A 23,430-nucleotide genomic window follows, 5' to 3' on the forward strand; every position below is an offset into this window, starting at 1 on the left:
TTATCCAGAATCTACTTGCTTTTATTTTTGAAGTAAATTATGTCCCATATAAACTCAGAAGCCTCAGAAAACTTGGTTATTCCCTTAAGATTGTCATTAGGGTTAAATGAGTTGATATATGTAAAGATGTAGAATATTTCCTGACACATAGTTATTATATCTTTACGTTGACTAAGTTTATATAGTTTTCAAGCTATAATATGTAAAAATACGGTAAATTAATTAAGATTCCTGTAGCATATTTATAAACCCATATAAACCCACAACTTCAGTGTGATAATAAATTATAATTCATTTGTTTGTTTTTTCAATTCTATAAAATTTACCCTCCCCTCCCCTCTTTTATCAACTTCTTTGTGGAGCAAAGAACTCATGTTGCATTAGTGAAAATAATGGACATAATAAACATCCTTAAAGATCAGAGCAAAAAGAGTATTCCCGATAGTGATGCTCTTTTCAAGAAGCAGCACCCTGTCCATGTAATTAAACTCTTAAAGAATACTCAACCCCTCAGCAAATTACTATTCAATTTTTAAAAAGTGAAAGTGTTAAATCTGTCCAATTGCTTAAATGGCATTATGTAGTGAAAGCAACTATTGAATGAATACTACTAACTTCATTTAAAATTCTTGGTATCACTTGCTATGAGCAGTTTTAAATATTTTCATATTTCAGAGAAATAAGATATTATGCACTTTGTTCTTTATTTTTTTATTTTAAATGTGTTTAAAGAATATTAAATACATGTATCATGCAGAAGCTTTCCCCTTATCTGTACATTTTAAATTGGAAAGTCTTTCCCCTATTGCAGATATCCAAAAATAGTGGTTTAAAGGACACTTCCAAATTGACAAAAAATAATTTGACAATTACAATCATAAGGAATATAATTAATTAAGTGAAAATGATAAAAACTATGGATATGCTCTGCATTTTAAGATAAAACCTTTGGTAAAGAAGTGTTGAATTTTAATTTGTGATGTCATTTTGGTTTGCTGAGCTGTCTGGACAAGATGGAGAGATTAGCATTTAAAAGTAGAATTTTTTGAATCAACTGGCCAAGGTTTAAACCTAGACTAAGACATTGACAGTATGACTTTGAAAACATTTTTAACCTCTTCATGCCTTAGTTTCCTCATGTACAGGAAGTATCTAATAATCGTAGCTCCCTTTAGATTTTTATGAAGTTTAAATGTGTAAATGATATAGAATAATTCCAGACACATAGTTCCATGTTAAGCATTAGCTATTGTTAAAATTCATATTAACCACAGGGTTACTCCTTGAGGTAATAATGATGATAAAATGGAAGAAAATGAATTTTTTATTATTTTTTTTTTCTAATGTATTCACAGATCAGTTCTACATTAACCTGTAATCTGTGTTGTAGATTGTAAAATAATATGCTAGGTAAGCCCAGGTCATGCCACTTCTTTATCTCCACTGCATGTCAAAAAAACACATTTAGGTAACATAAGCTATGACATTTTCAAAAGCCATTTAAAGATAGGAAATAGAATGTTTCCCATAGGCAGTACTTGATTTATTGAAAACTACATCAAAGGTATTGTGGTTAATTAAATGACTATGGCATAGTCACTGAGAAGTTATTAACTCATATCTAGGCATTATGGATATATTAAAATAATTATGTTTTCCCTAATCTTTATAAAGTAGATAGTCTCTTTGGATATGTGACCAGGAATGTGAAACTACTAATTTATGATATTATAAGAATTTTAAAACTAAATATAAAATTTCTCATGTTATATAACATGACATATTAGAATTATCTGGAAAAGTTAGAGATTGTGTTTTGCAAAAAGTGGGACTTGAACTGAATCTTTAAAATTAGAATTTTGATAGCTAAGTAGGAAAAAAAAGGAAAACTTAGAGATATGGAGAAAGTACAAATAAGGCAGGGGTGAGCATGGCTGGCTGATAAAACTACAGAACAATGAAGAACCCACTGAGCTTGAGTTATGGACTAGTGGGAAGTACAACTGATATGGTAGAAATCTGGAATCATAGGATATTTTTACATTAATCAAAACTGTGTTTGAGAAAATTTAACCTTCCTTTTAGTATTCAAGATGGTTTGGAGATAAATAATAATGGAGTGTATAAAAGCATCAGTGATTACATTGGATCTGAGCATGCACATGAGATAACAGTAGGGATTTCAGTGGGATTATCTAGTAGTAGATCATTGAAGGGGCAGGAATAGAGCTTGGAAAAAAAAAGATAAAGCAGTATATTGGAACTTATTAGCAAAGAGGTAATTTCTTCAAGCCATGAGGGTAATATAAAATCAAGACAACTGCGGGTCACTGCCTTTGAATTTGTCCACTATAAAGTAAGAGAGTAGTCAAAAGCAAAGAGAAGTATACAAAACAAAACAAAACAAAACCAACAACCCCAGAAAGTTAAAGAGGAATGAAGTAGCAAGTCATCAGACCAAGAAGAGTAAAACTATCATATATTTTGCAGGGATTGGTGTATATGTAATAAAGTTGTCAATGAGAATATTGGTTAGGGATATTTAAGAAAGTGATTTTTATAGAATGAAAGGAATAGATATAAAATTTCATATCTGATTGAAAATATGACAATTTTCCAAGAACTGTGACTGTGGGGCATTATCTGATAGTTATCTTGTTATCCAATAAATCAATTTGAACATATTGATCAACTTGAACTAAACAGTGCAGAGATCCAGCAGTTCTCAACATTGACTTTATATTAGAATCACCTTAAGAATCCTGAAAAACATGCTTGCTTTGGAGCACATATACTAAAATTGGAATGATATTGAAAAGATTAGCATGGCCCCTGTGCAAAGATGACACACAAATTCATGAAGAGTTCCCGAAAAACAAAATAAGCAAAAAACTGATACCCAGGGTCCTGCCCTAGACTAATTGTGTTAGAATATCTAGAGGTGGAAATAAGTATCTTCATTCTTTAATGAAAGTTCCATCAGTGACTCAGATTCACAGTGTAGGCTGAGAAACATTACAAGGTTTAGATTTCTTTTCTCTTTGGAATCTCCACTTAGGTACTATTCTTTTCTCAAAAAGCAGATAAGTTGATGAAGCAAAATAGCAATTATTCTTTAGTTCATTAAAAGATTGAATTTATGAAATAATATCACTCACATATATCAGAACTATCAGGTTTAAAAATCTTTCTATTAAGATATCTGCCTTGGGGATTTAGTTACTCACTGTGATCACATTCATTGAAAATATTAATGTCTTTCATTAATTGAGTGTTCTGAAGAAACTGCTGAAAATGTGTACAATGGCTAGTAAAACATAATCATGTATATTGCTAGAGGGGAAAGCCATTGCTTTGGTTTTCAGCATTGTATCATAATTCAGTGACATGTTTAGTAATTAGAACCATAGTTTTACTTAACATTGGCAGAGCATACTGCTTTATTATATGCCAAATAAGAAGTGCTAATAATCTTAAACTTTTCCCATAGGGTCTTATTTTTCTTTGGAACTTTAAAAATAATAGGCACCCAAATGACACTGTCATAGCTGATAGTGACTTCTTTACTGCCAATAATTAATGGAAATTCTGGCATTGATACCCTGGGTATGAATTTCCAGAGATTTCACAATTTGGTAGTAATTAAAATAAAGTGTTAGCTGTTAATTTGTTAATATTCAGAATAGCATGTCATTGAGGATGAACATCAAACTTACAGGTCCACTAATAGAAAAAATGCTTTCTCTTTATTACTGGGCTATAAAAATATATTTAATCTTTCTACATCTAAACTATTTGATTATAAAAAAATAAGAATATATTCTATGTAAATTATTCAATTAATTTTTCTTGATTTTCTAACCATGTTTTGATTCTTTCTTTCTTTTTTTTTTTTTCTGTTGTTACAGTAAATGAGGGAGGTATTAAAACAGCTTCCAATTTATGCCCAGATCCAGGAGAACCAGAAAATGGGAAGAGAGTTGGATCAGATTTTAGGTAACATTTTGTATTATTTATCTCATTACTTTGTCAATGTTGACTTTAATTTAAAATTTAAAAATAACTAATAACATGAAAATAAAGACGAAGTCATTTAAAACAATGGCAGCTAGATTTTATTTATTTGTTACTATTAATATTTCAGTGCTTTGAAGTGTTTAAATAACATATCTACTTTATTACAATACTTTTCTGGAATTTAAACAATTAATTTCTTGTCATATTAAGTGAAAAATCATGGTCTTTGGATTTGAAAGACATGAGTTAGAATTCAAATTCTGCTTAATAGTTGTCTGATCTTCAATAAGTAACTGAATCCTCTGCCTGAGTTTCCTGTTTTGTAATGTTAATCAAATTTAGCACATATAATGGTGAGTTTCAAATGAGGTACTGCCTGTGAAACCTTCCTGCAAATGTTCTATAAACATTTTATAAGTATTTTTCAGAAGTAACACAACTGAGTATGTTGTATCTTCATCTTAAAATTAGCTTTTATTTTATTAATTCAAAATTAAGTTTACTAACAACCAAGAAATGCACATAGTATATGTGGTAGGCAGTAATTTGCATAATAATATTTTAAAGCCTTGAAATTTTAGTAGACTTCTATAGTCTACTAAAATTTTAGTACCATTCTATAAATAAATGATACCAAGAATCTTATAAAATATTAAAGTTTAACATTCAAAACTCCTTGCTTTTAGAAAGTGTCCATGATACATAAAATGTTTAATACAATTATTGATAATGATTATACTTACACTTAACACACATTTACTATTTTTACTTCTTTATATAAAATTATTTCTATAAAAGACTAAAGAATATCCCTGTGCATGGGGGAAATAGTTCTTAGAACAGTGACCTATGGATATTTTGTCCCCATGGATCGTTCAAGAGGACTTAAAGTTACACTTTGCTACACATGGGGAGGAAGAAAAAATAGTATAATTTCAACATAAATATAATTGGAATTTTCTACAAAAAATTACAGAACTTTATTTAATCAGCCCCATAATTAATATACATGATAATATTTGAAGAAAATCACTAGAAATTTAAAAGACCAGAGATCTAGTCAAACTCTGATCCTAATTAATTGACTTCATTAAAAATCAACTAAAGCTTTCAGCCTCAATAATTAGAAGTAATATTTTGTAGACTACAAAGTGATAAGCAATTTACCATGTGTTTTTTACATGTCTTTTTCATTTATTATAAAATTTTATATGGCATTTATTCTTTTATCCCCACTTTACAAATGAGAAAAATAAAGCTGTTTTTACCCAGGTAATTATTTGATGGAACTGAAATTTGAATTTATTACTTCCTGATTCCAAAATCTGAACATTTGATCACTATATTACATTATGTTTTGAAGACGAGCAAACTTCATTTAAATCCCATTCTTGCCATAAACTACTTATCTTCTCCAAGACTTTATTTCCTAAGATCTAAAAATGAGAATAATACTTATTTCATAGGGTTAAGGAAATTACATGAAATGATGTATGCATGTAGTAATTATATAGCTTGAGACAAAAGAAGTATATAGTTGGGTTTAGCACCGCGTGCAGCCCGGGGTGTGATCCTGGAGACCTGGGATCGAGTCCCACGTTGGGCTCCCTGCATGGAGCCTGCTTCTCTCTCTGCCTGTCTCTGCTTCTCTTTCACTCTCTCTGAATAAATAAATAAATCTTTAAAAAAAGGAACTATATAGTTAATGCTAGTGGCTATTACAGTATTATATATTTACAGAATAATTGTTATTAACATGAATTTTTGGTCCCACTTTTTTTTTTAAGATTTTATTTATTTATTTGTGAGAGACACAGAGAGAGGGAGAGTCAGAGACCCAGACAGAAGGAGAAACAGACTCCATGCAGGGAGCCTGATGTGGAACTTGATCCTGGGATTCCAGGATCATGCCCTGGGCTGAAGGCAGGTGCTAAATCACTGAGCCACCCAGGAATCCCCATAGTCCCACTTTTTACAGAAATATATGCCTTTATTGGAAATAGACAATATAGTAAGTTAAATTGCCTTCAGATGTAGTGGATTCCATTTATAAGATTATTTTGTAATCATATTTCAATCATCATGACACATGTTAGGCATGAAGTGCTCACAGTCAGGGGAGCCTGGATGGCTTAGTCGGTTAAGCATCCAACTCTTAATTTAGGCTCAGGTCATGATCTCAGGGTCAGTTCCATGTCAGGCTCCACACTCCACACTCAGTGGGCAGTCTGCTTGAGATTCTCTCTTCCTCTGCCCCTCCCTGTCCCCTTTCCCTCTCTATCTCTCTCTCTCTTTCAAATAAATAAATCTTTCTTAAAAAAAGAAGCACACAAACTAAAATATAATATATTCATTATAAGTTAAGAATATACATTGTGTGAAATGTTACAGATGCACAGAGGAAGTAAGGCATTTTGGGAGGCTAGGAGATAAGGGTGATAGGAAGTTAACATTGAGCTAGATCTTAGAGGATGATTAGAATGTGATATAGAAAGAAGAAATATCCAGTGAACATTCATGTATTCATTATCTGCATACATTATTTGTCTATTATGTACCTGGTCCTATACTAGGAACAAATAAAACACACAAAAGGAGACATAGTACATGCCTTCCATAGTTCTTGGAATTTAATGGCAGAAAAGACAATAAACAGTTAAGTGGTACATGCAGTTGTAATAAAAAAATTAGAACAATTCTGTGAAATAAAAAATATAATAATAATAATAACTTCAGTAAGAGAGAATTAAAATGTCAGGATGGGAACCCACCCATGTTAAGAAGGCCCCACTCTCATTGATACCAGAATTTTATGCATCGAGACTATAAGAAAAGAAGAGCCCCACATTGAGGAAGAGCTTGATGAGCTATTCCAGGAAAATAAAGATCAGTGTGTCTAAATTAATGTAGGGATGCCTGAGGGGCTCAGTGGTTGAGTGTCTGCCTTCGATCAGGATATGATCCTGAAGTCCTGGGATTGAGTACCACATCGGGCTCCCTCCATGGAGCCTGCTTCTCCCTCTGCCTATGTCTCTGCCTCTCTCTGTGAATCTCTCATGAATAAATAAATAAATAAAATCCTTTAAAAAATTATACAATGCAAGTGGGAAGAAGTATAGCATGAAGTTGAGGAGATAAGGAAAAATCAGATCTCTTCTGATGAAGAAGCAAATTGGCAGCCATTCAGCCTAATCTGAAATGAAGATATGTTTTGTTTTAAGCTCACAGTGTTTTTAAAAGATGGGAATCAACTTTTAAAAATGAGGAAATTACACACACACACATGCACACTCACAAAAGATTTTTGTATTTCCTTGTTAGATTTAACAACTGAATCTAATGTACCGTCACAGAAATATCCACTGGAACCAATTAATACCTGTTCCTATTAGGCTGAGCAAGATTTCTCTGGTTCCCCATGTTTACTCCTAGGCTACTTTAATTCACCTGCATATAATAGGACGCTACAAAGACTTGTAAGAAAGTGACATGATCTCATTTATATTTTTAGTAGATCATGCTGTATATTTTAGATATATGGATTGGAGAAAACAGCAGTTTTAGTTAGAAGATGCCTGGAGCAGTCTGGATATAAGATGGTGGAGGCTTGAGCTATGGTGATGTCAGTGAACTAGACAAATTCAAGATATCTTTTAAAGATACGATTTCAGTATCCAATGATAGTTTGATGTGAAAAGTAAGAAAACTAAGATAATACCTAATTTTCTGGGCATAAGCATCATGAGAATGGAGTAAATGATAATATTTAAGTGTGAAGGTGCCTGGATGGTTCAGTCACTTAAGCATCTGCCTTAAACTTAGATCATGATCCCAGGGCTCTAGGATCAAGTGCCATGTTGACTTCCTGTTCAGTGGGAAGTCTGCTTCTCCTCCTTCTCCCCTCCCTCTGTTCATGCTCACACACACACACTCTTTCTCTCAAATAAATAAATAAAATATTAAAAGTAAATTTAAGTAAGTGTAGAAGCCCAGAAGTTTGAGGAAAAAAATGAAGAGTTCAGTTCTGAGATTTTAAACTTTAAGTGACTTACAGATTTCCATACAGGTATGTTAAGTTTATAGTTGAACGTAATTGAAATCCAGAAATAGTTAGGGACCATCAGCATGTAGATGTTATGAAGAATATTAAAGCAACATGATAGATGACATCATTTAGACTTTATAGAAAGATGAGAGAATCTATGACATAGTTGCAGAGCTATTTGATGATATGATGAGCTACAAGGAGCTAGCAAATCATCTCATGAGTGGTGAGAGGAATAGGAGTGAATCAAAAGGAGGATCTTCTTATAAAGAGGTTGATGAATATTGAATGCTATTGAAAAACTGAGAATGAAGTTTTTAAATTTGACAGCATGAAAGATTATAGACAAGAATAATTTCATTGGAATGACAGGTTGAAAAAATTGAAATAGCATGAAGAGACACTTCAGATAGGTAGTAGCTCTGAATCATCAAATTACATAAAGCAGAAGAATAATGGAGGCAGTTCTATAATCATTGTTTCCTTTCACCAATGTCTGGTAGTTTTCAATATATAGGTTTTCCACATCCTTAGTTTCTAGCTATTTTTGATGCAATTTGATGCAATTGTAAATGGAATTGTTTACCCTATTTTTCTTTCTGATAGTTTGTTATTAGTGTATCCTACAAAATTACTGAATTTGTTTTCTAGTCTAACAGCTTGTTAATGGCATATTTAGGATTTTCTATATATGATTTAAGCCATCTGCAAATAGTGACAGTTTTATTCTTCCTTTCAATTTGTATGATTATATATCTGCTCTGACTAGGACTTCTAATACTACAATAAATAAAAGTGGCAAGAGTGGGCATTCTTGCCTTATTCTTTTTTTTTTAATTTATTTTTTATTGGTGTTCAATTTACCAACATACAGAATAACCCCCCAGTGCCCGTCACTCATTCACTCCCACCCCCCACCCCCCTCCCCTTCCACCACCCCAGTTCGTTTCCCAGAGTTAGGAGTCTTTATGTTCTGTCTCCCTTTCTGACATTTCCCACACATTTCTTCTCCCTTCCCTTATATTCCCTTTCACTATTATTTATATTCCCCAAATGAATGAGAACATCTCTATTCCTTCTCCGATTGACTTACTTCACTCAGCATAATACCCTCCAGTCTTGCCTTATTCTTGATCCTAGAGGAAACACTTTCAACTTTTCATTGTTGAGTGTAATATTAGTTTGGGGCTTGTCACATACGGATTTTGTTAGATTGAGGTATGCTTCCTCTATACCTGCTTTGTTGAGAGTTTTTATCAAGATGGTGTTCACAGCTTATGTTCCCTGAGAGGAGTTCCACAGGCCAACAGATATGGGCCAGACCTGGAGCTCTTCCCTCAGGCCACAGCTCCAGAAAAGGTAAAGAGGTGTCCTTCATAGAAAGACTAAGGGGTGTGCTTCAGTCTACTGTGCAGTGCCTAGGGGTTGTAGCCTGCCAAGAAATGTCTCTCTGATTTCCACAATCCTGTGGACCCAGTAATGAAACCATCCCCCACCCACCCACCAGAGTCAGGAGATCGAGCAGCGTACCCTTGGCAGTAGCCACAAAAACCCAGACACCAAAAATTAAACAAACAAACAAACAAACAAACAAAAAAAAACAACCAGGGCACTAAATGTATATAAAGACCCCCCCCCCCCCCCGCCCGCCCAGAGACTATAGTGCCCCTGGAGCATGGTAGAAGGTGAGTTCAAAGATAACACCTGATCACCAAAGGCTCTGGAAAGGATTACGGTCATCCCCAAAATATGTGTTTAAGTAACAGCCTAACCCCCAGTTCACAGTCATGGTCATTAGGTAATTGGCCTCCTTCACAGAAAGACCTGTTTCTATTGCCTCTTGCTGTGCCTTGGGGGTGGTAGGTGTTTAGAAATCCTTTCTCCATTGGTTATAGTCCTGTGGGACCCACAAGTTTAAGTCCCACTGGCCATAAAAGCTAGGTGATATAGAGATGTTTCCTGCCAAGAGTCACAATATAAGGATGCCAGGAAGAGGTATAAACTTCTTTTTTGATGGCACCAATTATTAGAGTCCTATGGGACTAGAAATGCAAGCTCCCTTAACTTGCAGAGCCAGGCAGTTAAGAAGTGTCCCCTAGATGGTAACCACAAAAGTTAGGGTGCCAAATGCCTGTAGAAGCTTCCTTCTGGGAAATACCAGTGCTCTGGAGCATAGCAAAAGGGGAATGTAAGGATAGTACTGGCCAGTTCCTGTCTAGGAGAGTACTCCAGCAAACCCCTAGATGTATGTGTTAAGTTAGACGCCTGCTCCTCAGACTGATACTTTAATAAAATAGGTGAGTCTTTTTCACTTTAATTCTGGTCACCAGCAGCTGCCCCTGAGTGGGTCTTTGGGGCAGGTGAATCTGAGCACTTGTGGACCTTTAATAGCTACCTCTCAGATTGCTACAGCCTTGCAGATCTCAGGATGCAAGCCCCATTGGTTTTCAAAGTTAAATGTTTTAGAGGGCTTCATCTCTCAAGTGCATATCCTAAAAAATGGGGTGCCTTATGTGAGGTTCAAAAACTTTACTCCTCAGGGAAAAGCTCCAAGTTTTGAGTTTCTTCCTGGTTTGGGGTTGCTGCGTCAGGGGTAGGATTTATTGTGAGATTATGTCCCAGCTTCTCTACCCTCTTGATGTGGATTTCTTCTTGTTTGGATGATGTGTAGTGGTCATTTAGCCAGCCTTTAAGTTTGTTATTTTTTTAAAAGGAAATTGTTCCATATGTAGTTGTAGACTCATCAAGTTCTTGGGAGGAGGTGAGTTCAGGATCTTCATCATCTTGAACTGAAACTCTCAAGGAAGGTTTTACTTGAAATGGAAAGCATAGAATATCTTTGGGAATAGAATCAGCAAAACTTCCTTATAGATTGACTGTAGAGGAATGTAATTGAGAATAGTTTAAAATTCTACAGAGATTTTTTTTTTACTTTTTAAAAAAGATTTTATTAATTTATTCATTCATGAGAAACAGAGAGAGAGAGGCAGAAACACAGTCAGAGGGAGAAGCAGGCTCCATGCAGGAAGCGTGATGCGGGACTCGATCCCAGGACTCCAGGATAATGCCCTGAGCCAATGTCAGGCGCTAAACTACTGAGCCACCCAGGGATCCCCTACAAAGGGATTTTTAGAAAGAAAATGCTAGTTTAGTCTATAGCACATTTAAGTCCTTTCTTCTGTTTCTATATTTGTTCTATCAATGATTCGATAGATCTTTTCCTTCTTTCTACCCCAGATTTCTTGTCTGTCTTTTGTGTTATCCATATTCTTTAAACAAACAAAAAAAAACTTCTCATTATTCTGACATATCTTCTTGTGTTTTATTTCTTATTTTTTTCTCGAATTCTCACTTTCCTTCATTAATATAATCCATTTTATATTAAGGTCATATCACTTGTTCCACCTTGTCTAGGTCACATAGCATTTCCATCAGAATAATGGAATTCAATAAAAATCACAGTACTCAATAAAACTGTGTTTTACTTTGGAAGTTATAGAATACTAAATCTGAGTAACTATTCAGATGCAGCATGGGATATCTGAGATCTGATGCTGAATTTTGCTTTTACATTTTTTCATCATTAATGATGACACTAGAAGATATTCTTTTTTTTTAAGATTTTATTTATTTACTCATGAGAGACACAGAGGGAGAGAGGTAGAGACATAGGCAGAGAGAGAAGCAGGCTCCATGCAGGGAGCCCGATGTGGGACTCGATCCTGGAACTCCAGGATCACTCCCTGGACTGAAGGCAGGCGCCTAACCACTAAGCCACCCAAGTGTCCCTAGGAGGTATTCTTAATATTTCATTTTATTATAATGTAATTTTTCAAAAAGAATGCCATTTAATAATGTGTGTCATAAAATACATGAAATAATCTCATTTTTATAGATTTGGAATTGTATAGATCAAGGATTCCCACATTGCATAAGCTGAAATATTTGCCTTATCCATAGTTTTATTCATCAAAAATCATTTTCTTGGTGGAATATTTTAATGTGTTTTAAAATATGTATATTTTAAACTTTCAGTGAAAGATTAGTACAATTTAAATTATTTGTGCCTTTATGCCTTGCATCACCTTTTCTTTTTTTTTTTAAGTAATTTTTATTGGTGTTCAATTTACCAACATACAGAAAAACACCCAGTGCTCATCCTGTCAAGTGTCCACCTCAGTGCCCGTCACCCATTCCCCTCCAACACCCGCCCTCCTCCCCTTCCACCACCCCTAGTTCGTTTCCCCGAGTTAGGAGTCTTTATGTTCTGTCTCCCTTCCTGATATTTCCCAACATTTCTTTTCCCTTCCTTTATATTCCCTTTCACTATTATTTATATTCCCCAAATGAGTGAGAACATACACTGTTTGTCCTTCTCCGATTGACTTATTTCACCTTTTCTTTTTGAATTTTTATCATAATGTTGCAGTAACAGCTTGGTTCTCCCCAACAGTAATGAGGAGACCATGGGAATAAAGTAGACAAAGCATAGATAGAGTGCTAAGTTCCTCAGAAAGTGTGCACTGTGTAAGTGCCATGGTTTATGATTTGTGTTATTTATTTTCTTTTTTAGACTGTCTACCCTCATTGAGTATTTTCATAAATCACATTCTTCTAAATGTCCTATTAGCTTAGATAACACAATTGCAGTAACTTTTAAAAATCTAGCCCCACTATTTCTCTTACATATTTATACAAATTAAAATATATTTCTATAGTAGCTACTTTAATATGGTAATATTGCTCTGAGCAATCTAGGCTCCAAGCAACAATAGAACATCTATGCTTCCATACTCTTTGTTTTCAGACCTAGGTAATATATCTATTAAAGAATCTTCTCAAAGACACCAGGAACATCTTTCCATATAGACAGCAGTACAAATGTTAATTCCATTGGTCTTAACACATAATATGAGAAGAAGTTTGCAGTGCAGGCTTACTTAAATTCAACCCAGTAGTCTTAAACATCTAAATTAATTTTGGCTTAGTAATGAAAAAAAAATGGTGTCTGCCTTCAAGCAATAGAATAAATTCCAGTATGGTGGTATGAGAAAGCACACAAGTGAATATCAGTCAAGTCATATGAGCCAAGAAAACATGGATATAAATTATGAAAAAATAAGGAATATGAAAATCCATTTGAAGAATGGATAGGATTCTTATAGGAAAGGATTGGTAGGATCACAGTCTAGAAAGAGAGAATAGCATGTGCTGTATTGCTGAACTGATAAAGGGTAGAGACATTTGGAAGAACAGTTTGCCTAAAGCAACTTATTTTAAGAGAATAGTAGCTTTTTTTAAAACCTCTTTTTAAAAATACGCTTCACTCAACTAAAATTATCTATTTTCTGTAAGAGGCACGTCTAGCATTCTGTAACACAATATGGCAGAATTGGAAATATAATGTCAGAAAGTTAGATTTGAACTGTATTAAGAAGGAACTTAAATGCTAGAATGCAAAAGTGTAAACAAAGGGAAAAGAGCACCAAACTGTAAGCCATAAGCCCCAGGTGCAGGCCTGCCTTTATTACCGCTAAGTGCACAAACTTCTGGCATACAGCTTTACACATTAGCAAAATAAGAATATATTATGTAGAATTTTTTAAAGATTTTTTTTATTTATGTATTTGAAGGAGTGAGAGCATAAGAGTGAGAGGGAAAAGCAGAGGGAGAGGGACAAGTAGACTCCTCTCCATGGAGCCCGATAAGGGACTTGATTTCAGGACTCTGAGACCATGACTTGAGCCAAAATCAACACCTGGACACTTAACTGACTGAGCCACCCAGTTGCCCCCAGATGTATAATGTTTTAATGAGAAACAAAATAATAGTTGTGAAAGTACTTTTAAGATATGATATAGTATATTTCTTGTATAATGATTGATATTATATCATTTCTTAATTCCGTGAGCTATAAGGAGATACTTTTTTTTTTTTTTTTTAAAGCGAGCATGATAAGGGGGGAGAGAGGGGAAGGAAGGAGACTGAATCCCAAGCAGGCTCCATACCCAGCATGGGGCTTGATCTCATGACCCTGAGATCATGACCTGAGCCAAAATCAAAAGTAGGTTGTATTACTGACAGCCACCCAGGCACCCTGGAGATACAGGTTTTTGTTTTGTTTTGTTTTGTTTTCTCATTAAACTTTTGTTTTAATGGGTCTCAAAATTCTGTGACAGATTTTTGGTCAAGTTGTTTCCATTAAAAAGTACTGATTTTAAAAACTAATAACTTAAAACTGCCACACACGCACAAAAAACAACAACAAAAACAAACAAACAAAAAAAACAAAAAAACCCACAAATGGTCCACAAAACATTCTCCTTTCCTTCTGAAGGTTTTACGATGCATTGTTATCATTAACCAGTCTTTTACTATTAAACTTAAATGGCCAATTGACACAAACAGTTCTGAGACGGTTCTTCCACCACTGATTAAGACTGGGGTGGCAGGTATTGGGGATAATATTCATTTAGCCTTCTGAGCTTTCTGGGCAGACTTGGTGACTTTGCCAGCTCCAGCTGCCTTCTTGTCCACTGCTTTGATGACACCCACAGCAACCGTGTGTCTCATGTCACGAACAGCAAAACGGCCCAGAGGAGGATAGTCAAAGAAGCTCTCAACACACATAGGTTTGCCAGGAACCATACCAACAATGGCAGCATCCCCAGTAATACAGCAGTAGCTATGGAATAAAAGTCTTTACCTGAAAACCAAGTATTTTGTAACTGAATAGGAAACCATTGCTATTGTCCAGATGAGGAATTTTAAGGGTGTAAAGTAAGTTGGAGACCATGAGAATTGAAAAGAATCAATCAATGAGATTGAAGAAGTAGAATCAAAGGGTTTCAGGATTTGTGGAAAGAATAAAATTTTAAAAATCTGAATGCATTGGAAAAATACCAAATTAGGAGGAAAAAGTTATATTGTCATTTATTGAGCTCTGCTTTAGACTGGGTACTATATCAGGCAATTTTATAATTGTTAGATATCTAGCTAGTCCTTTGCTATAGCAGTACAATTTGATGTCACTTTATTTTCATTAAAAACAGATCTTTGGGGAGAATAAATAGCTTCCCCCTGTCAAGTAAAAAGAGTAACAAGATTTAAAATTAAGTTCATTGAATTCCAAATTCCATACTCTTTCACTGTAATGATGTATACTTGTTTTGGAGGAAAGACTAGTTCAGTTTTGTTTTGTTTTTTGTTTTTGTTTTTGTTTTTATGAATTTATTTTTTATTGGTGTTCAATTTGCCAGCATATGGAATAACACCCCGTGCTCATCCCATCAAGTGCCCCCCTCATGCCCATCACCCATTCACCCCCACCCCCTGCCCACCTCCTCTTCCCCCATCCCTAGTTCGTTTCCCAGAGTTAGGAGTCTTTATGTTCTGTCTCCCTTTCTGATATTTCCACCCATTTATTCTCCCTTCCCTTATATTCCCTTTCACTATTATCTATATTCCCCAAATGAATGAGAATACAATGTTTGTCCTTCTCCATTGACTTACTTCACTCAGCATAATACCCTCCAGTTCCATCCTCCTTGAAGCAAATGGTGGGTATTTGTCATTTCTAATGGCTGAGTAATATGCCATTGTATACATAAAACACATCTTTATCCATTCATCTTTCGGTGGACACCGAGGCTCCCTCCACAGTTTGGCTATTGTGGACATTGCTGCTATTAACATCAGGGTGCAGGTGTCCTGGCGTTTCATTGCATCCGTATCTTTGGGGTAAATCCCCAGCAGTTCAATTGCTTGGTCATAGGGCAGATCTATTTTTTACTCTTTGAGGAACCTCGGGGCCTCAGTCGGTTAAGCATCTGCCTTTGGCTCAAGTCATGGTCCCAGGATCCTGGGATCTAGCCCCACATCAGGCTTCCTGCTCAGTGGAGAGCCTCCTTCTCCCTCTGCCTGCTGCTCTCCTTGTTTGTACTCCCTCTCTCTGTTAAATAAGTAAACTTTGTAAAATCTTAAAAAGAAAAAGATGATGCAAAAGTCAGATTACAAAATATTATGAGAGGTGCATGGCTGGCTCAGTCAGAGGAATGTATGACTCTTGATCTCAGGGTGTGATTTCAAGCCCCATATTGGGTGTAGAGATCACTTAAAAGTTAAATCTTAAAAAAAAAATCAAAATATTAGGGGATATCTATGTGACAAGGAAGGAAGTGCCACAGGTATAAGTTGTCTTTACAAGATTTTTGTGGGGATAGATGGAACACTTCTGGGAGCTTCTATTTATTTATGATCTCTTTGCCATTACCAAAGTAAGACACATAAGTGAATATACCAGTATATTTAGAAAGGTCATTTTAGGAGAACCAATGAAGGTGTGGGTGCACATTGCAAGATTTGATGGACTTACGTCATGTTAGTTAGCTTTTCTTAACAATAGTACTGTTTTATTATTACTGAATAAGAAGCATGTACCCTGCTATTTCATTACTAAGCTACACCAGTGTTTTAATAACCTAAATAAAAACCCAAATTTTGGAGCTAATATTATTCTTGGTTATCAAAAAGGAAACAAATTTCTGTCCCTGTGTAGTGACATCTCTTTAAAGGGATGGCATCAGACAAGATTTTTCCTACAGAAGGAAAGTCTATGTAAGGTAAAGATTCCAGAAGCTGAGCCTTTGCAGACATTTGGTTATCATTTTAAGAGACATTTAAATTTTTAATTTATTTTTCAGCATAGACATTGTTGGCAGTTCCTATATCTTTTTGGCAGTGTTTTTCCCCTGAAAGCCTGTTATGCTCCACAGACATTTAAATTTAGAAACAAGGCTTTTAGGATTCCAAAACACAGATGTTAGGAGTCTCACCTTAGAGATTAGCACACAAAATGGTAGGCAAATCATAGCATATCCCATAAGATATCTTACTTCTCCAAAGATTTTAAAATTTTGTCAATGATTATAAAAATATTGATTATATGCATACAGAATATTTCTGTTTTATCAACTGCTGCCTGTAAGTCATTTAGTTTTATGATGAGTTTGAAGTCCTACTATTAGGTTATGTGATTGGAGAAATTAATGAAAAAAATGCTAAAGTTGTAGTTATGCATAAAAAGGTAATAAAATGTCAGTGGTAATGTTAAAAGTATGGTTATAGTTAGATTCTAAAATATGCTAATACTGGCACATAATTTACTTTAAACTTTATTTTTTTTATTTTTATTTATTTATGATAGAGAGAGAGAGAGAGAGAGAGAGGCAGAGACACAGGCAGAGGGAGAAGCAGGCTCCATGCCCAATGTGGGATTTGATCCTTGGTCTCCAGGATCGGCCCTGGGCCGCAGGCAAGCGCTAAACCGCTGTGCCACCCAGGGATCCCCCTTTAAACTTTAAAAGTTAAAAAAATAGGGTCCCTGGGTGGCTCAGCTGGGTAAGTATCTGCCTTTAGCTCAGGTCGTGATCTCAGGGTCCTGGGATGGAGCTCTCTCCCTCTGCCTGCACTCCTCTTGCTTGTGCTCACTCTTTCTCTCTCTCAAATAAAAATATATATACATATATATATATGTATATATTTATATATATAAAGTTTAAAAAATGGACATAGTAAAAATAAGCATCACTAGAATAATGTTATTGTTACATGATAATAATTTTTTAAAAACATGTAAATTGTAACAACATCAACCTAAAATATGAGGGGGGAATAAAAGTGTAAAGTTTATGAACTCTACTGGAGTTATGAAGTTAAGTTGTTATTGTTTAAAATAAGGTGTTATAAGTCTTAGATATTTTATGTAAGCCTCATGGAAACCACAAGGGGAAATCCTGAAGTAAGTACACCAAAGAGCATGACCAAGGAGTCGGAACATGTGGATACCAAAAGACATCAAGACACACACCAGAAAAGACAGCAGGATAATAAATAAGAAAAAATAGACATATAAAATGACCATTAAAAAGTTAACAAGAAAACAATAGTTTATCCCTACTTATCCATGATTACATTAAATGTAAATGAATTAAATTCTCCAATTTTAAGCCATAGAAATGGCTCAACAGATAACAATAGTCAACAATATGCTGTCTACGAGACTAATTTTAACCTTAAAAACAAACATTGATGAAAATGATATCTAATATCAAGAATACATAATAATTGGAAATATTTACAAATTGGACTAAATATATATAAAACAAAAAGTAACTCAGCTCAAAGGAGAAATAAATAGTAATACCATAATAGAGACTTTAAGATCCCAATCTTAATAGTGAATAGAGCATCCACACAGAGACTCAATAAGGATACAGTGGATTTGAAAAAAAAAAAAACTATAGAGCAAATGGACCCAACAGACATACATAACATTCTATCCAATAAAGAATACATATATTTCTTAAGTGAATATGGAATGTATTATAGGATGGACAACATATTAGGTCACAAAACTAGTCTTAGCAAATTTAGGAAGATCAAAATCATGCCATCAGATATCTGTGGTCAGATATCTTCACTGACCACAATGGCACAAAACTAGAAATTGATAATGAGAAAAATGGAAAATCACAAACACATGCAAATTAAAATATGCTTTCCTGATTAATCAATAAGAAGTTACAGGAGGAATTAAAAGTATTGTGAGAAAAATAAAATAGGAAACACAACATTCCAGAACTTAGGAGATACAGCAAAAATACTTCTAAGAGTAAAGGTCTTGCAATAAATGCCTACATGAAGAACCAAGAAAGATCCGAAATGTACCAACAAACCCTCCTCCTTAAGGAACAGAAAAAGAAGAGCAAACTTGGCCAAAAGTTAGGAGAAGAAAGTTAATAATAAAATGAGAGCAGAAATAAATAAAATAGAACAGAAATGTAATAAAAAGATTAACCAAACTACAAGTTAGTTCTTTGAAAAGATAAACAAAATTGACAAGCCCTTAGCTGACTTGCCAAGAAAGGAGAGGATCCAACCCAACAATTTTTTACTGAGAAAGGAGACATTACAAATGATAATACAGAAATTCAAAGGATTATATAAGAAGCTACTTACTATGAACAAGTATATGACAATGAACCTAAAAAACTAAAAGAAATAGAAAATTCCAAGAAACATACACAACTTACCAAGACTGAATCAGGAAGAAGCAGAACATCTAGATGGACTTATTACAAGGAAGGAGATTGAATCAGTAATCAAAAATCTCCCAACCACAGCAAAAGCCCAGAACTAGATGATTTTACTAGTGAATTTTGCCAAACATTTAAAGAAAAATTAACACTAGTTTTTCTCAAACTCTTCCAAAATATTGAAGGAGGGAACCCACATGAATTCATTTTATGAGGCCAGCATTATCCTGATGCAAAAAAGAAAAGGACACTAACAGAAAAGAAAACTATCATAGGTCAATATCCCTAATGAATATAGATGCAAATATTCTCGATGAAATACTTGCAGTCCAAATTCTGCAGCACATTAATAGGATCATGCTCTATGATCAAATTAGATTTATTCTTGGAATGCAAGGATGGTGAAACATATGCAAATCAATCAATGTAATAACATCACTCTAGCAGAATGAAAGGAAAGATCATAGGATTATCTCACTAGGTACATAAAAGCATCAAAATTCAATATCTGTTCATGATAAAAACTCAATAAAATAAGTTTATTTTTTAAATTTTTTTAATAAAGTAAGTTTAGAGGGAACATACCTCAACATAATAAACACCATATATGAAAAATATGCAACTAATCCTCAGTGTTAAAAAACAGAGCTTTTCCTCTAATATCAGGAACAAGGCAAGGATGTCCACTCTCACATCTGCATAGCACTAGAAGTAATGGCCATACCCGTACTTTCCAGACAAGGAAAAGAAACAAAAGACATCCATATTGATAAGAAAGCAGATACATTGTCTCTTTGCAGATAACATGTATAGTATAGAAAACTTTAAGACTATACTATGTATAGTAAAAACTATACTATGTATAGTATAGAAAACTTTAAAGATTCCACCTCAAAACTACTTGAAGTAATGAATTAAGTTGTAGAATACAAAGTTAATACTCAGGAAATTAGTTGCATTTGATAAGGATTGCAGTCTACACATTCAGTGCCAAAATACCAATAGCATTTTTCACAGAACTGGAACAAAGAATAATAAAATGTACATGAAATAATAAAAGACCCAAATAGCAAAATAATCTTGAGAAAGAAAAGCAAAGCTGGAGATATCACAATTCCAGATTTCAAGATATGCTACAAACATAGTATATGCAACTACTAACATAGCTGTAGGAATCAAAACAATATGATACTGACACAAAATAGACACATAGTTTGTTGCAAAAACATAGCCCAGACAGACAAAGGAGGCAAGAATATACAATGAGGAAAAAGACTGTCTCTTCAGTAAATAGTTCTGAGAAAACTGGACAACTACATGCAAAAGAATGAATCTGGACTGTTTTATTATTTTTTTTAAGATTTTATTTATTTATTCATGAGACACTCTCTCTGTGAGAGAGAGAGAGAAGCAGAGACATAAGGAGAGGGAGAAGCAGGCTCCAATGCAGGACTCGATCCCAGGAATCTGGGATTACACCCTTAGCCAAAGTCAGAATCTCAGCCACTGAACCACCCAGGCATCCCTCTGGAATGCCTAACGCCATTCACAAAAATAAACTCAAAACGGATTAAATATATAAATATGAGATCTTAAACCATAAAAATCCTAGAAGAGAACACAGGTGATAATTTCTCTGACATCAGTCATAGCAGTGTTTTTCTACATATGTCTCTTAAGGCAAGAAAAACAAAAGCAAAAATAAACTATAAGGATGACATCAAAATAAAAAGCTTCTGCACAGCAAAGGAATCCATCAACAAAGCAAAGAGGCAACCAATTGAATGGGAAACAATATATGCAAAGGATATATCTGATAAAGGGTTAATATCAAAATTTATAAAGAATATATACAACTCAGTGTCGGAAAACAAATAGTCTGATTAAAAATGGACAACCTGAATAAACATTTTTTTTTTCAAAAAAGACATGCAAATGGCCAACACATACATGATAAGATGCTCAACCTCAGTAATCATCAGGGAAATCCTAATCAAAATCACAATGATCTGTCACCTTACACCTGTCAGAATGACTGAAATCAAAAGACAAGAAGTAATAAGTGTTGACAAGGATGTGGAAAAAAAGGAACCCTTGTGTGCTCTGTTGGTGGAAATATAAATTGGTGCAGCCACTGTGGGAAACAGTATGGAGGTTCCTCAAAAAATTAAAAATAGAGTTACTATATGATCCAATAACTTCATTTCTAGGTGTTTATCCAAAGAGTATAAAAGCACCAATTTAAAAATATATGTGCACCCTTTTGTTTATTGCAGCATTATTTTAATAGCCAAGATATGGAAGCATTCCAAGTGTCTATCTGTAGATGAATGGATAAAGATGTGGTATATATGTGTACACACACATACAAGCAATAACTTGGATGTACCTAGAGATGAAATAAGTCAGACCGACAAAGACAACATATGATCTTACTTATATGGGAATCTAAACAAACAAATAAACAAATCTGTAAACAAATGAAAATAATCAGACTTACAATACAGAGAACAAACTGGTGGTTGGCAGAGGGGAGAAGGGGGATGGTCAAAATAGGTGAAGGGGAGTGGGAGACCCAGGTTTCCAGTTACAGATAGATTAAGCCACCAGAATATATGTACAGCATAGGAAATATAGTCAATTTTATTATAATAAGTTATGATGATAGTAGCAACACTTGTGAGAAAAATATAACATACAGAGTTCTTGAATAACTATGTTGTACATCTGAAATTAATGTAACATTGTGTGTCAAATATACTCAAAGATAAATGCTTTTAAAGCAAGATTCTAATGATGTTTTTTTACAGAAGTAGGAAAAGCACTCCTAAAATTTATATGGAGACACAAAAGACCTCACATAGCAAAGAACATTCTGAGAAAGAAGAACAAAGCAGAAGGTATCACACTTCCTGATTTCAAGCTATATTATGTAGCTACAGTCATCAAAACAGTATGGTATTAGCGTAAAAACAGACAAGTAGATCAGTGAAACAGAATTGTGGCCCAGAAATAAACCAAGCATTTGACAAGGGAATGATGGATACACAATGGAGAAAAGACAGCCTCTTCTATAAATGGTGTGCGGTAATTGGATAGTCACATGTCAAAGACTAAAATTGAGCTTATATCTTACACCAGTCACAAAAACTAACTCACATTTGATTAAGGACTGAAGTGTTAAACCTGAAGCCACAGAATTCCTAGAAGAAATCATAGGAATAAAACTCCTAACTCAGGTCTTGGGGATGGTTTTTTTAATCTGACACAAAAAGCAAAAGAACAAAAGTAAAAATAAGTGTGATGGGGGATCCCTGGGTGGCTCAGTGATTTAGCGCCTGCCTTCGGCCCAGGGCATGACCCTGGAGTCCCGGGATTGAGTCCCACATCAGGCTCCCTGAATGGGGCCTGCTTCTCCCTCTGCCTGTGTCTCTGCCTTTCTCTCTGTGTCTCTCATGAATAAATTAAAAAAAATCTTAAAAATAAATAAGTGAATAAAAAATAAGTGTGATGACATCAAACTAACTACAGAACAAGAAACCATCAACAAAGTGAAAAGATGAATTTTGAGGTGAGAAAAAAAATTGCAATCCATGTACTTCATAAGTGTCAAATATCCAAAATTTATAAAGAACTCATGCAACTTAATGGCAAAAATAATGATAATAATAATCATCCACTTAAAAAAATGAGCAAAGGACCTGAATAGACATTTCTCCAAAGGAGATATACAGATGGCCAATATGTACGTTAAAAGATTACTAACATACTCAATATTACTAAACATTGGAGAAATTCAGTTTAAAACTACAGTGAGATATAACCCCACATCTGTTAGAATGGCCATCATTAAAAAGATAAGAGATGACAAATGCTAGCAGGATGTGGAAAAAAGTGAACCCTTTTTCACTGTTGTTTGGATTGTAAATTTGAATAGTCACTATGGAAAACAGTATGGAGGATCCTCAAAAAATTAAAAATAGAGCTACCATATGATCCAGCAATTTTACTTCTGGGAATATACCCAAAATAAATGAAAGCAGTAACTTAGAAGGTATCTATGCCCCCATCTTCATAGCCAGTTGCTACAGACACCGAGTTGGAAAGGGAGTTTTTTGGGCAGCCTGGGTGGCTAAGCAGTTTAGCACCACCTTCAGCCCAGGACATGATCCTGGAGACCCAGGATGGAGTCCCATGTCAGGCTCCCTGCATGGAGCCTGCTTCTCCCTCTGCCTGGGAATTAAAAAAATTATAATGCACTGTGATAAGTAC

The 23,430-nt window shown here is 34.6% G+C and overlaps 1 protein-coding gene and 1 non-coding gene across 4 annotated transcripts in view; both read left to right on the forward strand.

The window, feature by feature from the left end:
• The window catches only part of CSMD3 (CUB and Sushi multiple domains 3), a 1,188,176-nt gene that overhangs the window by 496,590 nt on the left and 668,156 nt on the right, over positions 1-23,430 (forward strand). For all 3 annotated transcript variants that reach the window (XM_041769740.1, XM_041769741.1, XM_041769742.1), the window contains one exon: positions 3,909-3,996. In XM_041769740.1, coding sequence (XP_041625674.1) covers positions 3,909-3,996 — 88 coding nt within the window. The remainder of the gene's footprint in view (positions 1-3,908; positions 3,997-23,430) is intronic.
• On the forward strand, positions 2,772-2,877 carry LOC121499246. Its single transcript, XR_005990072.1, has one exon. It is a non-coding gene; the product is annotated as a U6 spliceosomal RNA (small nuclear RNA).

This window comes from Vulpes lagopus, chromosome 9, assembly GCF_018345385.1.
Source record: "Vulpes lagopus strain Blue_001 chromosome 9, ASM1834538v1, whole genome shotgun sequence".
Classification (NCBI taxonomy): Eukaryota; Metazoa; Chordata; class Mammalia; order Carnivora; family Canidae; genus Vulpes; species Vulpes lagopus.